This window comes from Trichoplusia ni, chromosome 1 (genome assembly GCF_003590095.1).
Source record: "Trichoplusia ni isolate ovarian cell line Hi5 chromosome 1, tn1, whole genome shotgun sequence".
NCBI classification, from domain to species: Eukaryota; Metazoa; Arthropoda; class Insecta; order Lepidoptera; family Noctuidae; genus Trichoplusia; species Trichoplusia ni.
Window position 1 is genome coordinate 13,827,115 of NC_039478.1, and position 14,835 is coordinate 13,841,949.

General features: G+C 35.7%; 1 protein-coding gene across 1 annotated transcript; it reads right to left on the minus strand.

Moving 5' to 3' along the window:
* Positions 1-1,734: 1,734 nt before the first annotated feature.
* On the minus strand, positions 1,735-2,739 carry LOC113496224 (cuticle protein 16.5-like). Its single transcript, XM_026875389.1, has one exon. The coding sequence runs from the start codon at positions 2,562-2,564 to the stop codon at positions 1,827-1,829; it is 738 nt and encodes a 245-aa protein (XP_026731190.1). The 5' UTR covers positions 2,565-2,739; the 3' UTR covers positions 1,735-1,826.
* Between the last annotated feature and the right edge of the window lie 12,096 nt (positions 2,740-14,835).

Genomic DNA, 14,835 nt, shown 5'->3' on the forward strand with positions numbered 1-14,835 from the left:
GGAGGTTCACATCACTATAATTCTTCAACCTTTACAGGCATCGGCGGCTTGGTGAACATATTTTTACCGGCATTGGCTGTCACATAGATGGGCTTTGCGTGAAGAACATTAGCTACGCATATTACATGGTGCTGCTGACACCACTAGCAGCAGCTTAGAGATATTTTTTAAATATAATATATAATATTCCACGACCAGAAGCCGACCCCAACATAGTAGGGAAAAGGCTAGGCCGATTGTATAATATTCCGCAACCTTTACACAACGCCATTTGGTTAAACTAAGCAAAGCTTGTATTATGGGCACAAGACAACCTATAAACATTTTTTTTTAATACTTACATAATGTAGAAAAAGTACACAGATACAGAACAAATGATTTTGCTCATCACACAAACATTTGTCCTGCAGTCAGGGTAACTAACCACTAGTCCAACAGGTCAGTCTATTGTTCAATACTCTTTTCATATATTCTGATGTACAAGCAGTCTTCAATAATTATCATAATTTAGGTGCCGTGGTTTCACTTTACTCTTGTTCATTTGAATATATTAAATTAAAGGTGTTAGTTGGTGAGTTTATTAAAAATTATATACAAAGAAGTGTTAAAAATATGGACCAAGGTACAGCATGATTATGAATTCGTTTCGTTTCGTCAAGGTACCGGGTAGTAATCGATTTATGTTTATTTTTTAATAAAAGTATTGAATACCACCAATTAAAAACTATTGTTGTAGTTGGCTAGTAGCCACTTTGGAAATCACATCTCGGTTCTGACCTTTTTTTTTTTTTTGGCCAGTGGAAATCCTCATGGACATCCTTCGCCCTGGGGAAGGCGAAGGGGTGTGCCGGACTCCTACCGGCTAAAACCACTGGAATGCTTCCCGCTTCCTTTAGACGGGGGCCAAGCGGGAACGCTTTCGCAGTCTACCGCGAAATCTCGGTTCTGACCTAGCATAAGAAAAAGCTCTAGTAGTAGCTCTAGCCATTCTTTAACAAAAGGTTATTTTACTAAAAAAATCTACGTAGTCCGTCGGACCGGATTCAGAAAAATATAGATTACGTATTTTTCATTTTATCAGATAACTAGCATTTGCCCGCGACGTCGTCCGCGTGGTAAGAAGATATAAGTTATGATTTAAATCTGCCCTGTTTTTTTTCACATTTTCCATTGTATCTTCGCTCCTATTAGTCGCAGCATGGTGGTATACAGCCTAAAACCTTCCTCGATGAATGGTCTATTCAACACAAAAATATATTTTCAATTTGAACCAGTAGTTCCTGAGATTAGCGCGTTCAAACAAACAAACAAATACACTCTTCAGCTTTATATATTAGTGTAGATATTGATTGAAAAGCTAGAAAGTTTAATTCAGTTGAGATGATGAAAAGCATGACATATAATAGTAACATCATCATCTTGCAGGTAAAAAGCGTACAAGTATGTAAGTGTCGCACGAGATTTTATTTCAGTGTATACCATTTTTTTTGTTTACGAGTCAAAAGTAAAATGTGAACAATAATTTTTTTGGAAATCCGTCTGACGGACTAACCAGATTTTTCTTGTCAAATACCCTATTCTTGGGTCCAAACTAAAAAATTGTATTCGCTAGAACTAGTTGTATACTATATTAAAGCAAAAAAAAAGCTATATTAAATGGGCCGTTGGTAAAACTAACGTATAATTTAGATATCAGTACATAATTTGGTGATTGCGTGGAATAAAACAGGTTACAGGTTTAATTTTTTGTTTATTTTTATAAATATTTTTTTATATATTTTCTTCATCTTAGGTTCATAGTCTTAGGTGTTCGTCAGTTTCACTCTTCACCAGGCGTGGCCGTGGGCGAGGGGAGCGGCGTGCAGGAGTCCAGCGTGTGCGCCGTAAGCGGAGTATCCGTGAGCGGCGTAGAGGGGAGCGGCGACGGCGTGGCTGACGACAGCGGGGCTGGTGCGCACGTCGACGCGGGACTGGTGGGACACAGCGGCGGGCGCGACCACGGGAGCAGCGTAGTGGGACACGACGGGAGCGACGGCGTGAGACACCACAGCGGGGCTAGAGATGACGTCCACGCGGGACTGGTGCGACACGGCGGAGGGAGCTACGTGAGCGACGACGGGAGCGGCGTAGGCGAGGTGGCCCAGGGAGCGCTTCTTCAGGTAGTGTCCGTGGCCGGCGTAGCCGAGAGCGGAGTGAGCCAGCAGGGGAGCGGCGTAGGCGGAGTGCGCTACGACGGGAGCGGCGACGGCGTGGCTGACGATGGCGGGGCTGCTGTGCACATCCACACGGGACTGGTGGGACACGGCGGCGGGGGCAGCGTAGACGGCGGGCGCGACCACGGAGTGGGCGTAGGGAGCGACGACGGCAGCGTGCGCGAGGGGAGCGTAGTGGCCGTCCAGGGCCTTAGCCTGCAGGTGCAGGGCGCGGGCGTTGATCACCTCGGCGGTGTCCAGAGGGCGGCCGTGAGGGTCCAGCACGACCGCGGGGTAGTGCGGGGGCTGCGCCGGCACCAGGGAGCCGCACGCCACGGCGGCAAGGGCGAATAACACCACCATCGATTTCATTCTGAACGTGGTCTGTGTTTTTTCTGACGAACTAGATCACTTCAAACCGTAGACGGTCGACTGATAAATTTGACTCGCACGCCGCTATATTTATACTGACCGGATATAATTAAAAGGTAAGGCAATTTCAGACGTAATAAAATAATATTCGCTGGATAGAACAATGTCAGTTATCAATACAGTGACCTTGGCGCGAGCGTGGCGGTCAAACACTACATACTAAAAGAATTTTGTGGTCAAAGTATCTAGTGCGCGACGATGTCAAAGACATGTATGACTCTTCATATACTATGTACGCAAGAGAAGCGCTACGTTTGTTAAAAATATACTTTTTGTTTAGTAAAATAGTTATCAAAAGCAACCAGCCTTCAAAGCATTATTTTTATTGCAAAACCATAAGACTGGCTTAATAATAATTTTAGTGCCAGTAATATATTAGTACTTAGCCAATTGTAGCTTTTGCTTGACCTAAACTAAGAGATTTACTAAGTCATAAGTACTATTATTATAAAAGTGCTACACTTATAAGAACGTCATAAGATTTAAATGCACGATGTTGTAAAATGAGTTTTATTGCCATATGAATTGTGACGATATTCCGTTGGTGTGGTGACGAAGCTCGGTCAGTGCTCACGCGCTTCGGTTCGCGGACAATGAAAGGTTCGCGCCCAGTCAAGCGGAGTGGTGTCCAAGAACACGAGGAATTACTCGATTACTAATACACTTTAGTTCCGTGTTGTTGGTTTACAGTCTGTTCAAACAATTAATGTGTACCGTAATGTTTAAACAAAAAATAATGTTAATTTGTTTCTCCTTATTTGAAAAGAATAAATGAAGAAAAGTTCAATTTGAGTGGAAAAAATGTCATTAGTATTTCATATGTTTATTCATGAGTCGTTTTACGTTTCCTAACGTAACTACTAACTTCAGCGTTTACTAAATAATTACATGACTACCTACTCGACTTACCTACTCGGGCAAAGTTTACAAAACAACAACGACACAACACATTTTTTGTATCAGTCATAAAATCATAAAATTCAGTTCAAAAATATCTTATTAAATATTTTACTAAAATTTTGTTACTTCAAAACAAAAAAATATATTCACCAGTTTACGCGCACCCTAAATCGTAGAACCAATAATAGTAAAAAATAGATCGCAAACGGACATGCCTACTTGATACATTTGATAAAGGATACAAAACTATTCTATTAATTACAAATTATTCTAAAAAACATTGCGTCATTTATTTTTTATAATTTCAGTGAAACGTTTACGGAAACAGTATCTTATACTTTGCGTATACGCACACGTGTCGTCAAAGTTCTAAATATTTAATTATGTACGTAACGGGTCTTTGTTGTTTTAAACTATAAAACTATTTTATGGTTTAATTAAAATTTAACTGATACAATAGCTTCCGTATTTTTCATTTAACGTGAGATTTCATTTGTTTTCTTGTTATTAATATGTTTTGAGGAAGTCTAACAAATGATCAATCACTTGCGGATAGCATATAATTAGCATTTTAGAAAGATAACTGTTATTGATATTAATTTAATTTATTTTAAAAGCACATCCTTTTTAAAAGTTTAAACAAAAAATATTGCGAAAGAAATGTTTTCAGTTGCAATTGTGTGTGTGGGTCTAATTATTTTGTTTTGACTTTACGCTTAATTGTTGTAAAGACCTTCAAACTTTTAAAATACATTTAAATACATATCATTTAATGTCGATAAAATTACTGATTTCCGTAAATAGTTCGTCAATACCTGCACTGCTCTACCTAACGAAATTGTCGTTTTTATCAAGAGATCTGTATTTTTAGTTACTTTTTCCAGTTGTTACGTTTTTTTTGCCGTCTATTGATGTCCCACTGCAGGGCAAGGCCTGCCTTCGCTTTCCACTCGGTAGTCGATGGATTGGTCCATTGCTTCGGTTGGGATTAAAATACGCGTTATTCATACTGAAGTGATAAATAGAGTCAACCGTGCAACTATGTAAATCCAACCGACTGAATAAACATAAAACAGCTTGTATTTGAGTGTCCATCAATCTCTTCCGAGTGAGCGGTATATGTATTTTTTCCTGTTTCGTAAAAATCCAGGATTTTAATAGTCCATTCGGGGCACCGAGGTCATTGAACTTAGCGTCACCGGGACATGTTTCTATAACGTCTTTATAAATGTCGCAATCCTATGATGTCGTTTGATTAATTAAACTTAGCACTTGCTTCAGTTTAATATTGCGTTTTCGTTGGTAGCTTTTCTTCGGGTCAGTGACATTAAAACGGGGCCAATCCTTCCGTTTTAAGTGAAATCCGATAGCCAATCTAGACATTATGGGTAGTGTTAGGAATAGCGTTGCTTTAGTACCGGAGCATATAACCGGTGACTCAATGGCTGGGGCAGTATCTTTATGCCAAAGCAATAAGGTTCATTTTAATTATTTTTGTTTTATGACTATGTCGTCTGCTTAATTCTGTATAGAGCCAGACTGTAACAAGTCTTAATGCAAAACTAAACGTTCACACACTACTTACTACTATAATGATTAATTACATTAATTGATTAGTAGAACTACTCGTTGCGTCTACGAATCAATAGACACTTTTTAGATTTGCATTATAACAGACGCTCGCACTTAACCTTTACGTAATTTACTTATGTTATAACGTATAGTAATGATTTCAACGATCCATTCATTGTAATTCTACACCTCATTTATAAACAATTGACATTCACAAATGCCATAAGCGTCTGTTAAGTCGATTGCTGGCATTTGCTTGAAACATAGCGAGACTGCAGTAGATTTATTAGGCATCTATTTTATAGAGCTGTTTTTGAATGGGTGTAAATCAAGTATACTCCTTTACGATTGTTGATTATAGTCAGTTTCCGTACTTGAGTATAGACGTTGAATGATTAAAAGCCTTGGTTTTACGTGTCGACACAGTCAAATATTGTTACAAAACTTTAGCCAACTTTACAGATGTTTGTCTCCGATTTTTTTTAATGCATTTGTGTTTCGTCTCAGCCCTAGCCAAGGCGTAACCTTTCCAAAACCAGCCTTTCTTGAAATCTTATAAAGAAGATCTCAAACAAATTATGTCCAACGTGCAAATATATTACTGAAGTGCACAGATACAATCCATAACCATAATTAATATCATCTTTTCCCTGCTCTACTTTGCTCGATTTCAAGAAATTTAATTTAATAGAGTTATTCAATCCACTCTTCATCTCTCAAAGTAAATTTTTGCGTGTTCTTTGTTTGCTTTCCTACTTCAAGGAGCGTAATATTAATTTAAAGCAAAGCAAATGAATTAAGTTTCCTGCATTGCAACGGGAAAAGTTAAGGAAAACTAAGTAACTTAATTTTATTCGCAGACAAGTAGGTTGACTTTGTTATCTTGATTTAAAATTCGGTCAAGCCTATTGAAAAGATAGAGGTATCAAACATACGTACGTAATGCTGTACTGATTGTCGCATTTTATTGTTTGGATTTCGAATTTAGTTTTCCGGATTGTATGTAGATCGAGTAAATACAGTATGTACAAGATAATGCGCTTGCATTTCTGTATGTGTGTCACATGCGGCCAGCATTACGATAGGGCAAGTGCGCTCATTTTTTGCACTTGACATTCTTTAGCCGATATTACGAAAAACTTAAACAAAAAGTATGTACTCTGTCCGTTAGTACTTCCTTATGAAATAATGATATTGGATATGTCGTCTAAAATGCCACTTTCAGTGTTTAGCGCTATAATTTGAATGTAAAACATGATTCACGAGTAGTCAAGGCTACTTACAAAACGTAATTTAATATACTTACGCGTACATACAAATGTGAGTGGTAATTAACATTTTAAGCTTCCTATGACATTGCTTGATATATTTTTTTTTTAGACATAAAATAACCATGAAAATTTCAAATCACAAAGATCTTTAACAAACAATAAAACAGCATAAAAAGCTAGTGGGCAGTTAATATAATACATATTGCATTATATGACAATGAAAGGACATTACGGGTTGAAATATGTCAACCGTGACTGGAGAAAAACGTGATTGACATAGATTTACCTTATATAGTGTCTGATAACAGTTATACAGTTATCTTACTTATAAACTGCGGTAATAGAAGGTACGTGATGCTTTTAGTATTACTTTATGGTACGTAATGGGGAACACAAGTTCACTCTTGCGAATTAGACGAGTTTCGTCAGCACTTGGGCAAGCTTGTAGCTTACTGATTGAATCGATCGCTTATCTACTCTAGGTTTAATTGCTTTTAGAGTCCCGATGCAAAAAGGTGTTTTAATTAATTTGGATTGCAAAATGCATTTGAGAGCCGAAATTAAACTCTTGAATTAATACATGAAACTGACTAGGTTCATGTATTAATTCAAGCGAGTTATGTTCTTGTTGGATTTACAAATCTAAAACTTAAGTTCTTTTTTTGCAAAAAGCGAAATATTTATAAAGGGGACGATAATGTCTAAGGTACAAATAGACCAAGTAAATTGACGAATGAAATATCCTAAGAAATGATGAAAAAAAATAACTACGTATAAATACAGCTATTTACAGTGATTAATTTTATTTTTTACACATTTAGGGACATTTCAAACTTAAACCTACATTATATTTTATAGGTAACATACCTAACAGCTAAAAGGTACCATTTAAAACAAATGACCATCAAATAAAGTGCAGTTCCTTCTTGACATTGAATACTAAGGATAAAGTTTGACCGCAATAACAACAAACTGCTAATAATATCAGGGTGAGCCTTATTAAATGTCAATTGTCACAGTGAATGTCCGGCATCAAAAATATCAGCGTTAATCCATATTAATCAGACTCCGCATTTTAAATCTAGCATAAAATGTACTTAGTATTTTAATACAGTGTTGAAAGTGGTCCTATTATCCAGTAAAACGGTCAGAACGAATGTCTATTGTTTCCGAGACTACACTAAAAGATTACGGTATGCAATGCTGAATTCTAGTAGTTTTTATAGTCCAATTATTTTGCAAGTCATTATTTTAATGCGTCCTTATAATCCAAATGTAAGTCTTGCGAAATATGAGTTGCAAAATTAAAAATTAAAATAATTTAAGTTATATTTTATTCACGCTGACACAATGGATATTTGTACTAATATGAATTGACACGTAATTCCTTTATTTGAGTCTGTGAACGAATCTACATAATGGCAGAATCCATTCCTAATTCGTTTACATTTATTGTACGCAAATTTATTTAAATATTCATATTTTATTTGTAAAAAACTGCTATTAATAGAATTCTAGGGAGTAAACAGCCGCACCGAAAATATAAATACGTTTGTAAGATTAAAATTAATGAGTTTTATTTAATGAAGATTTTGATGTAGTTTTTTTTTTAATCGGTTTTAAATCTCAGATCTTTAAAGTAACTAGCATTGTGTTCAAAGTTAAAATCAGTAATAGATACTTAAGCATTTGTTATTAAATTCATTGGCAAAAAACCAAACGATTGTGTAACGTAGTTTGGTAGTTGCAATCAGATTTGCCAATAGAACAAAACCAGTCAAATCCAGTTAACTGAACAAAAGTTCCATTATTCCCAAGAAATAAATAATGTGAGCGTTAAACATGCGACATTAACTTTTATTGTCCTACTTAATAAGTGAATAGAAGCTCTTGGCAAGGCGGGGGCGTGCACAATGTACCTTTGTGGTAAACTGGCACGATCTGATAAACCTGTCCGCGTCGCCATTTCCATTGGAACAATACATTATACTTACTACTGCGCGGCCATAACACTCACGTTTGCATAAAGCGTCCTGCTGTTACACCGAAGCGTAATATTAAACAATCCGTATAAGGCGAACGTTGGACTGATATCAAGCGATTTATTGTTAAGATGAAGATAAGCTGGAGAATGGTTGTGTATCGATAAAAATATTTGCATGAATGAATAGTAATTTTGGCGATTATGGACCCTTGTTTTTGGCGGTCAGTGTTGAATGCAGATTGAGAGTTGCAAGTTGAAGTTTCTTGTACTTTTCCAGGGTTTTATTAAACGATCGGTTTATAGTACAATACAATTTTAAAAGGGAGAATCTCGAAACTGTAGTAGTTCCAGACTATAATCTGTTTATTCACTTTTCGCTTATTTCACAGTTTATGGTCGTAGGGGAGTAGGGGAGCTCCTGGCCCTGGTTGTCAAAAGCTCTTAAAGTCTCGTATGGTGATGTTAAGTTATTGTTTTCTCATTTAAGGAAATAAGATAAGTTAAGGTTTTGTTTTTAGATATTTGGTTGGGCCCTAAAACAAGAGTTCCAACAGCATTGTTACGCATTGTTTTAATATTAAGGTTAGGTTGTTTGACTTAATAATTTCGGTGGTGACAACATGAGTGAGTTCATATTTCGTCAATATTTATTGTACTGTAAATACTGTAGTATTTATGTTACGCGTATGTGTCACATGCGGAAATTTTGAGAAATTTCCTAATAGGAAGCACCTTATACAAAGAGTCTTGTAATACGTGACGTGCTGCGTGACGTCATTACACCTTACCGAAAATACCTAATAAGGATTGAGACCGAGGCCTCGTAAATATATCATGTTCTTATGTTAAAGATATATTGAGGGTCGGGTAAATAACAAGTGGCCCAAAATTGTCATAATGGGTATTAAATGGGTTCATATCGAATAATGTCATATACGACGGTAAGATAAAGTTATTGTTAATTAAATACTCTAAAGTAAAACTTATAAAGAAATCATGAGTACTTCCGCAAATTTCTTTAAATTGGATTTCATGGAATTCCACTTTTAAAGGCGTGATGTAATAAATAAACAATAAAATAGTTGCGTTTCCAGAAGTAAATGCTTTGGATTCCGAGTAAAACAACATTATTTCTTGACATTTTTATGTATGCTCGAGTACTTTAGTTGCGTTGGCAACCAGCTTTACTAGATCAAGGCGATCCACGACAGCAGGCCTAGTGGTTGGCATAGACTAAACACTCGCCTGCCCCCACGTAACCAGTTAGGGAGCGTTCAGTATGAGTGATAGTGGACAGTTACTGGCACGGTATTTTTGAAGACAGTGGCTTGACTCGCCTCGAAGACCAAGAGATTACAAAAATACTTGAATAGTAACAAAATACCGGTATATTTGATACATAATGATTATTTATGATTATTTTATAGAACAAACAATTAAATACAGAAAATTGCCAATCATACAAAGACAACCAGCGGAGGCCCATTCACAGTAGCTATTTTAAGATGTAAATACCTTTCTTAAAATGTGCATGTTGACATTCAGATCGTATACGATTGGTAAAAACAAGCCTTCCAAAGTGGAGGGGGATTGAAAGGCAATATAAAACCGAAAACGATGAAGTAATTACGATAATGCCGATATGAGCTTGTACTTAAATAATTGTGAATTAATGGACAAGGGAGCTTAAACTGAGTATTTATTACAAGCAGGAGAATTCGTAAACTTAAAAAATCTTTATCTTATTTTATTTTATTGTATTTGATGATGAAAATAGTACCTACTGTTACCGTAAGCACGCACTGGCAACAAATCGCCCAGTGATATTATTTTAGTGCACTTTACTGCAGTAACTATAACTAATTCGGTTTACACGTTAGCTAGCACAGTTTAAACGAGCCTTTAGCTTTAAATCTTACATTTCAATTGTTGTCACAACTAAATGATTTGCGATCGAGTGATTTATAGTCGAAAGTGTACTTTATGTCTAATATATGCTTTAGCCATTGTTTACTATGTCAAAACAGTCTGTCATTTACGATTAATCTAAAAGCAAAGGGATCTATGGATTGGCCTTGTCAAGTACGGCTAAAGCCAGTTCTAAGTAAAATAATATTGGTTCTGTTTTGCCCACTTATATTACGTATGACACAATACTTCGTTACGGATTGCCACCAATTGTGCTGTTCTCCGAAGAAACTCATGCGTAACTGGATGATAACTTGATGTTAATAAGGAAACTAGAGAAAAGACGAGACAGGTGATCGAACCCATGCCAATAATACCATGATTGAGTAAACTATTAAATTACATATACATAGAATGTGAGGTAATATAATAGTCGCTACTTATGGATTTTTGAGGAGTGCAAAAGAAACTGGAATTTAACACGTTTGACATAACACGGAGCTTGCCTATATTGACTTAGATTTTAGACCATAAAAATCCGTTTAAAATAGACTAATAAGGCTATTGGCAAAGCCGAATATTATATTTCGTAGTTATATCTTGAGCTGATGATGATAGGTAAAGACCGCATAGATGGCTGAGGGATTGAGAACACCACGCCAAACTCTCCGTGTGCGGTGTGTCGCGGCTTGGATACCCGCGTAGGACAAGAATTTGTGTGATCTACGAATGCTTTTCCAGAGTCTGGGTGTTTTTGTGTATATGAATGTTTATAAAACTCCCTGTGACACAAGAATTAAAGGAGTAATTAATACAGGAGCCAAGTAAAAAAACAAGTAGTCTTATTCTAATTATCACTTCTTATCATGACGCCGATGGAAGTAATAAACCACAAAATTATAGTATTTGCCTACAGAAGTGGGTTAACTTTATGATAATTATGTGAGATAGTTGTACAAGAATGGCGTCCAGTCATGGCGACACGGAATGCCATTTGTTATTACCAAAGACCTTGCTATATTTATTCAATGTTGATTTTTTGTTTGACAGCACAACAGCAACACTGTAATTATTGAAGAAAATTTAATAGTCAATCTTTAATTAGATGCATGTACTTACACAGACCATTTTAAAAGTGTTTTTTTATTTGTTTTGTTACAAACAGCGTGCTTTGATAAATTGATCATGGTACGCTTACGCCCACTTTAACACTCACTAAAAAACAAATTAAATATCAAAATAAAGCCACCACTGGCATTGTTATGAACGTATAAATATGTAACGGGAATTGATTATAATTATGACGTAATAGACTTACGGTATTACGGTGCATTTAACTATGTGCATAGGAATTTAACTTTAATTTCACATATATATTCAATAAGATTTTTTTTAAATAAATGTGTTATTGGTACTGTGTAGATTGAATTGGTAGAAATATAGGAAGCTACGTAATACGTGCGTATTCATTGGTCATCACAAAACCGGAGGTCGATTGTAGGTTATGACAAAAATAATTAATTTATCGATAAACATACTATGAGGAAGTATGTAGGAAGGGTCGGTTATGTCGACGTGGATAACGGATTGTCAGTTCATTAATACCGGTTCGGTCAACTTTGTTCCCGTTTGTGAACCCTTTATAATTGACGCAATGAATCGGGATGCTGTTCCGGAATGTAATTTCCTTTTTTTACGGAATAATGCTTTTCGAACTCTGATTTTGACAATCGATTTTTTATTTTTAACCTTGACTTTAAGTTGTTTTTTGAACTGTCACATTTGTGCTGTATTTTGACTACCTACGATAATGTATTCATATATTTATGTATTTCAAATAGCTTATAGGCTTTTTTTATTTTATTTTAATTTATTTCCCTTCAAAACGATTAAATTTTTTGACACACACTCACACACATATACGTATAGCTTTAACACAGCTCCAATCAGTTACTCAAAACGGAAGTTGTGGTTCAAAGTAAACATGTATCAACAATTACAGATACTATCAATATAAACAAAGTCCAAAGATAAATAAGTTCATGCCTTAAGGCAATGCTGTAATATTACTTTCCATTACATCAGCCTACCCCCCCCCCGCCCTACCCCTCACTTCCACCGCAATGCAAAGTAAGCCAAAACAACTTAGAACCAAACCCAGCTTATCTAAACTTCTTGGCTACAAGGCACTGATGAAGCAATGTTTGTTTTAGGTAAATTCCTGAGTAGGACGATCACAGATTAGGCTTAAGTTTTAGGCTTAAGACGTTTAGTTAAGTGGCTTCCAATCAAAATTTCGAATAGGGTCGAATTAAAACCCTAATCCTAAAAAGTAACTTAATATTAGTCCAGTATGAGTCGGACTAGCGATACCGAGGATTCTGCACAATTAGAATAAATAAGAAAATCTATCTGTGACAAATAAATTTGATTGTGGGTCTCCACAAATTTGTTGATCAACCGAATATAAACGTAAAAGCGGCGCTGCAGTAATATTATTCCGTTTTAATTTTTGGGTACGGCACCCTAAAATGATATAACATCATCTCAGCGTTTTTAGACAGACTGAAATGTGTTCACGAATACTTGTATACCCATACTAAGACTTTTTATGTGTCCATACAAAATTTTTCGCCTTAAATTCATAAAGAAAAAAATACTTTTAAAGTTAACCTAAAACCAGCTGACTTTTCAGTATTCAGTCTTCGGTTCCTTTCTCCATAAATTGCTTAAAAGAGTAATTATTGTTCTATTTTCGTTCGTTATTGTGGCAAACTGACCTATTTCAAAAACTCCGCTGGGCTCCATTTCACTTGAAAACAGTAATTAAATATTGAATACAATTTTAAGGAAACAAACAAAAGCCTTTGCCACTTTCTCAGAAGTGTGTTATGGATAAATCGTATTGCGTTCTACACTTTTTAAGGCTTTGATTTACTTGGAAATGTACGCTTTGTTTTAATTTAATTTAATTCTCTGGAATATAAATTTTTACGATAAGTCATGCAGTTTCTGTTGATCTCTAAGATGGAACAAACAAAAATGGAAATATTTTTGAATTCCATATTGATATGTCTGTAAAAAGAAGAAATTGAAAGTAAGTGTAGAAGCCCACGTAATACATATAGTTTAACTTTTAACCTATGATATACATGTATTTTTAATTTTTAAGAGCATTTCTTGACAAACGTTATTAACATTGCCATAAACTTAGGATTCTAGCAAAAGGTGAATAAAAGAAGATGTGAATAAATTAAAAAAATGCGCTTAAAAGTAAAAAAATATATTCTATTAGCTCTGAAAAAGAATTCCAGCTGTTGAAGAAGCGAAAAAACGCTCTACATTCCTCTTAGCGACATCCCTCTTCCCTCTCACAAGAACCGCCGTTCTGTTTTGAAAGCATGTGGTATCACAGATCGTCTTTACTTTCCACCACAAGGACAAGATCAATGGTAGCCGAAGGGGTTTTGTAAACATACTGAACGAAACTAGTTAATGTATGTATGTGTGGTATCGTATTCGTACGTAAGAGGTTTGGACCGGTTCCCACGTCACACTGCACATGATACACGGCAACATTCGCGGTAGATGTCAAGTTCATGTGTTCATTCCTGATACGTATGTTGCACTTACGATTTACGCTTTTGCTTATTTGTAGATGATCACTTGGTTTTCACTTAAATATTGGCGTTAGTGTATTTATTTATTAATGTGTTGATTAGTGATAATGGCGAAGTTAGAATATATTCTTTAGATAGAATCGTCATGACAGCTAGGTGCTGCTACTGGTTACCATAGGACTGAAGAAAGCGGAATAATTTCAATGGTTATTTTGAGTTGTAGAATGGTATTCAGATTTTTTTGGGCTATCGATCCAAAAAAAATATCTATCGGTTTTAGAACATCTATTTTTTGAAGTCAGTTGTAAACAATCTAGTCAGAATTTGTTTTTACGTAGGTTACTAAGTATTTAGCTGTTTTATAAAATTAGGGGGGTATTACAATAATTCTGTCTCACAAAACTGTTTGAGTGATAAATCAACCAAACCTTTCTTATTAATTAGGTTAAGTTCACAAGAATGCGTTGAAAGGGTTGTAACTAGGGTCGTTGACCGATCCTCCAGACGTTTGCGTTCTCTAATATTTAAACAATGATCATTAAATCGTCCTTAGGGTTGACTCAAAGTATTAAAGTAAGTATTGACTTCGAATTGCATTATTTAATAAGGATTTCGTAATGAAGAGGAAGTAGAGTGATGTATTAAAAAAAAGCTCCTTAAAATTGTATTGATAAAACTGCATAGACCTCATTAATGAAGTTTATTATACTGACCACAAGTTTTTTTTTCAAATTAAACCTATCTGCAGTATATCACAATGTGTCTAAGACATGAATGATTTATACAAGATGTTCTAAACAGTGCCTTATTTTCTTTTACTCAGTAAATATTGTCATTTTGCTTCATGGTTCCGACAACCCTAGGTTTAGATTTCCAGATACCATTTTAGTGCGTTTAGATCTAATGTGAGTTTGTTAAGTGATATCAAATAAAACGGTTGTGGAGCGTCAGTGTCC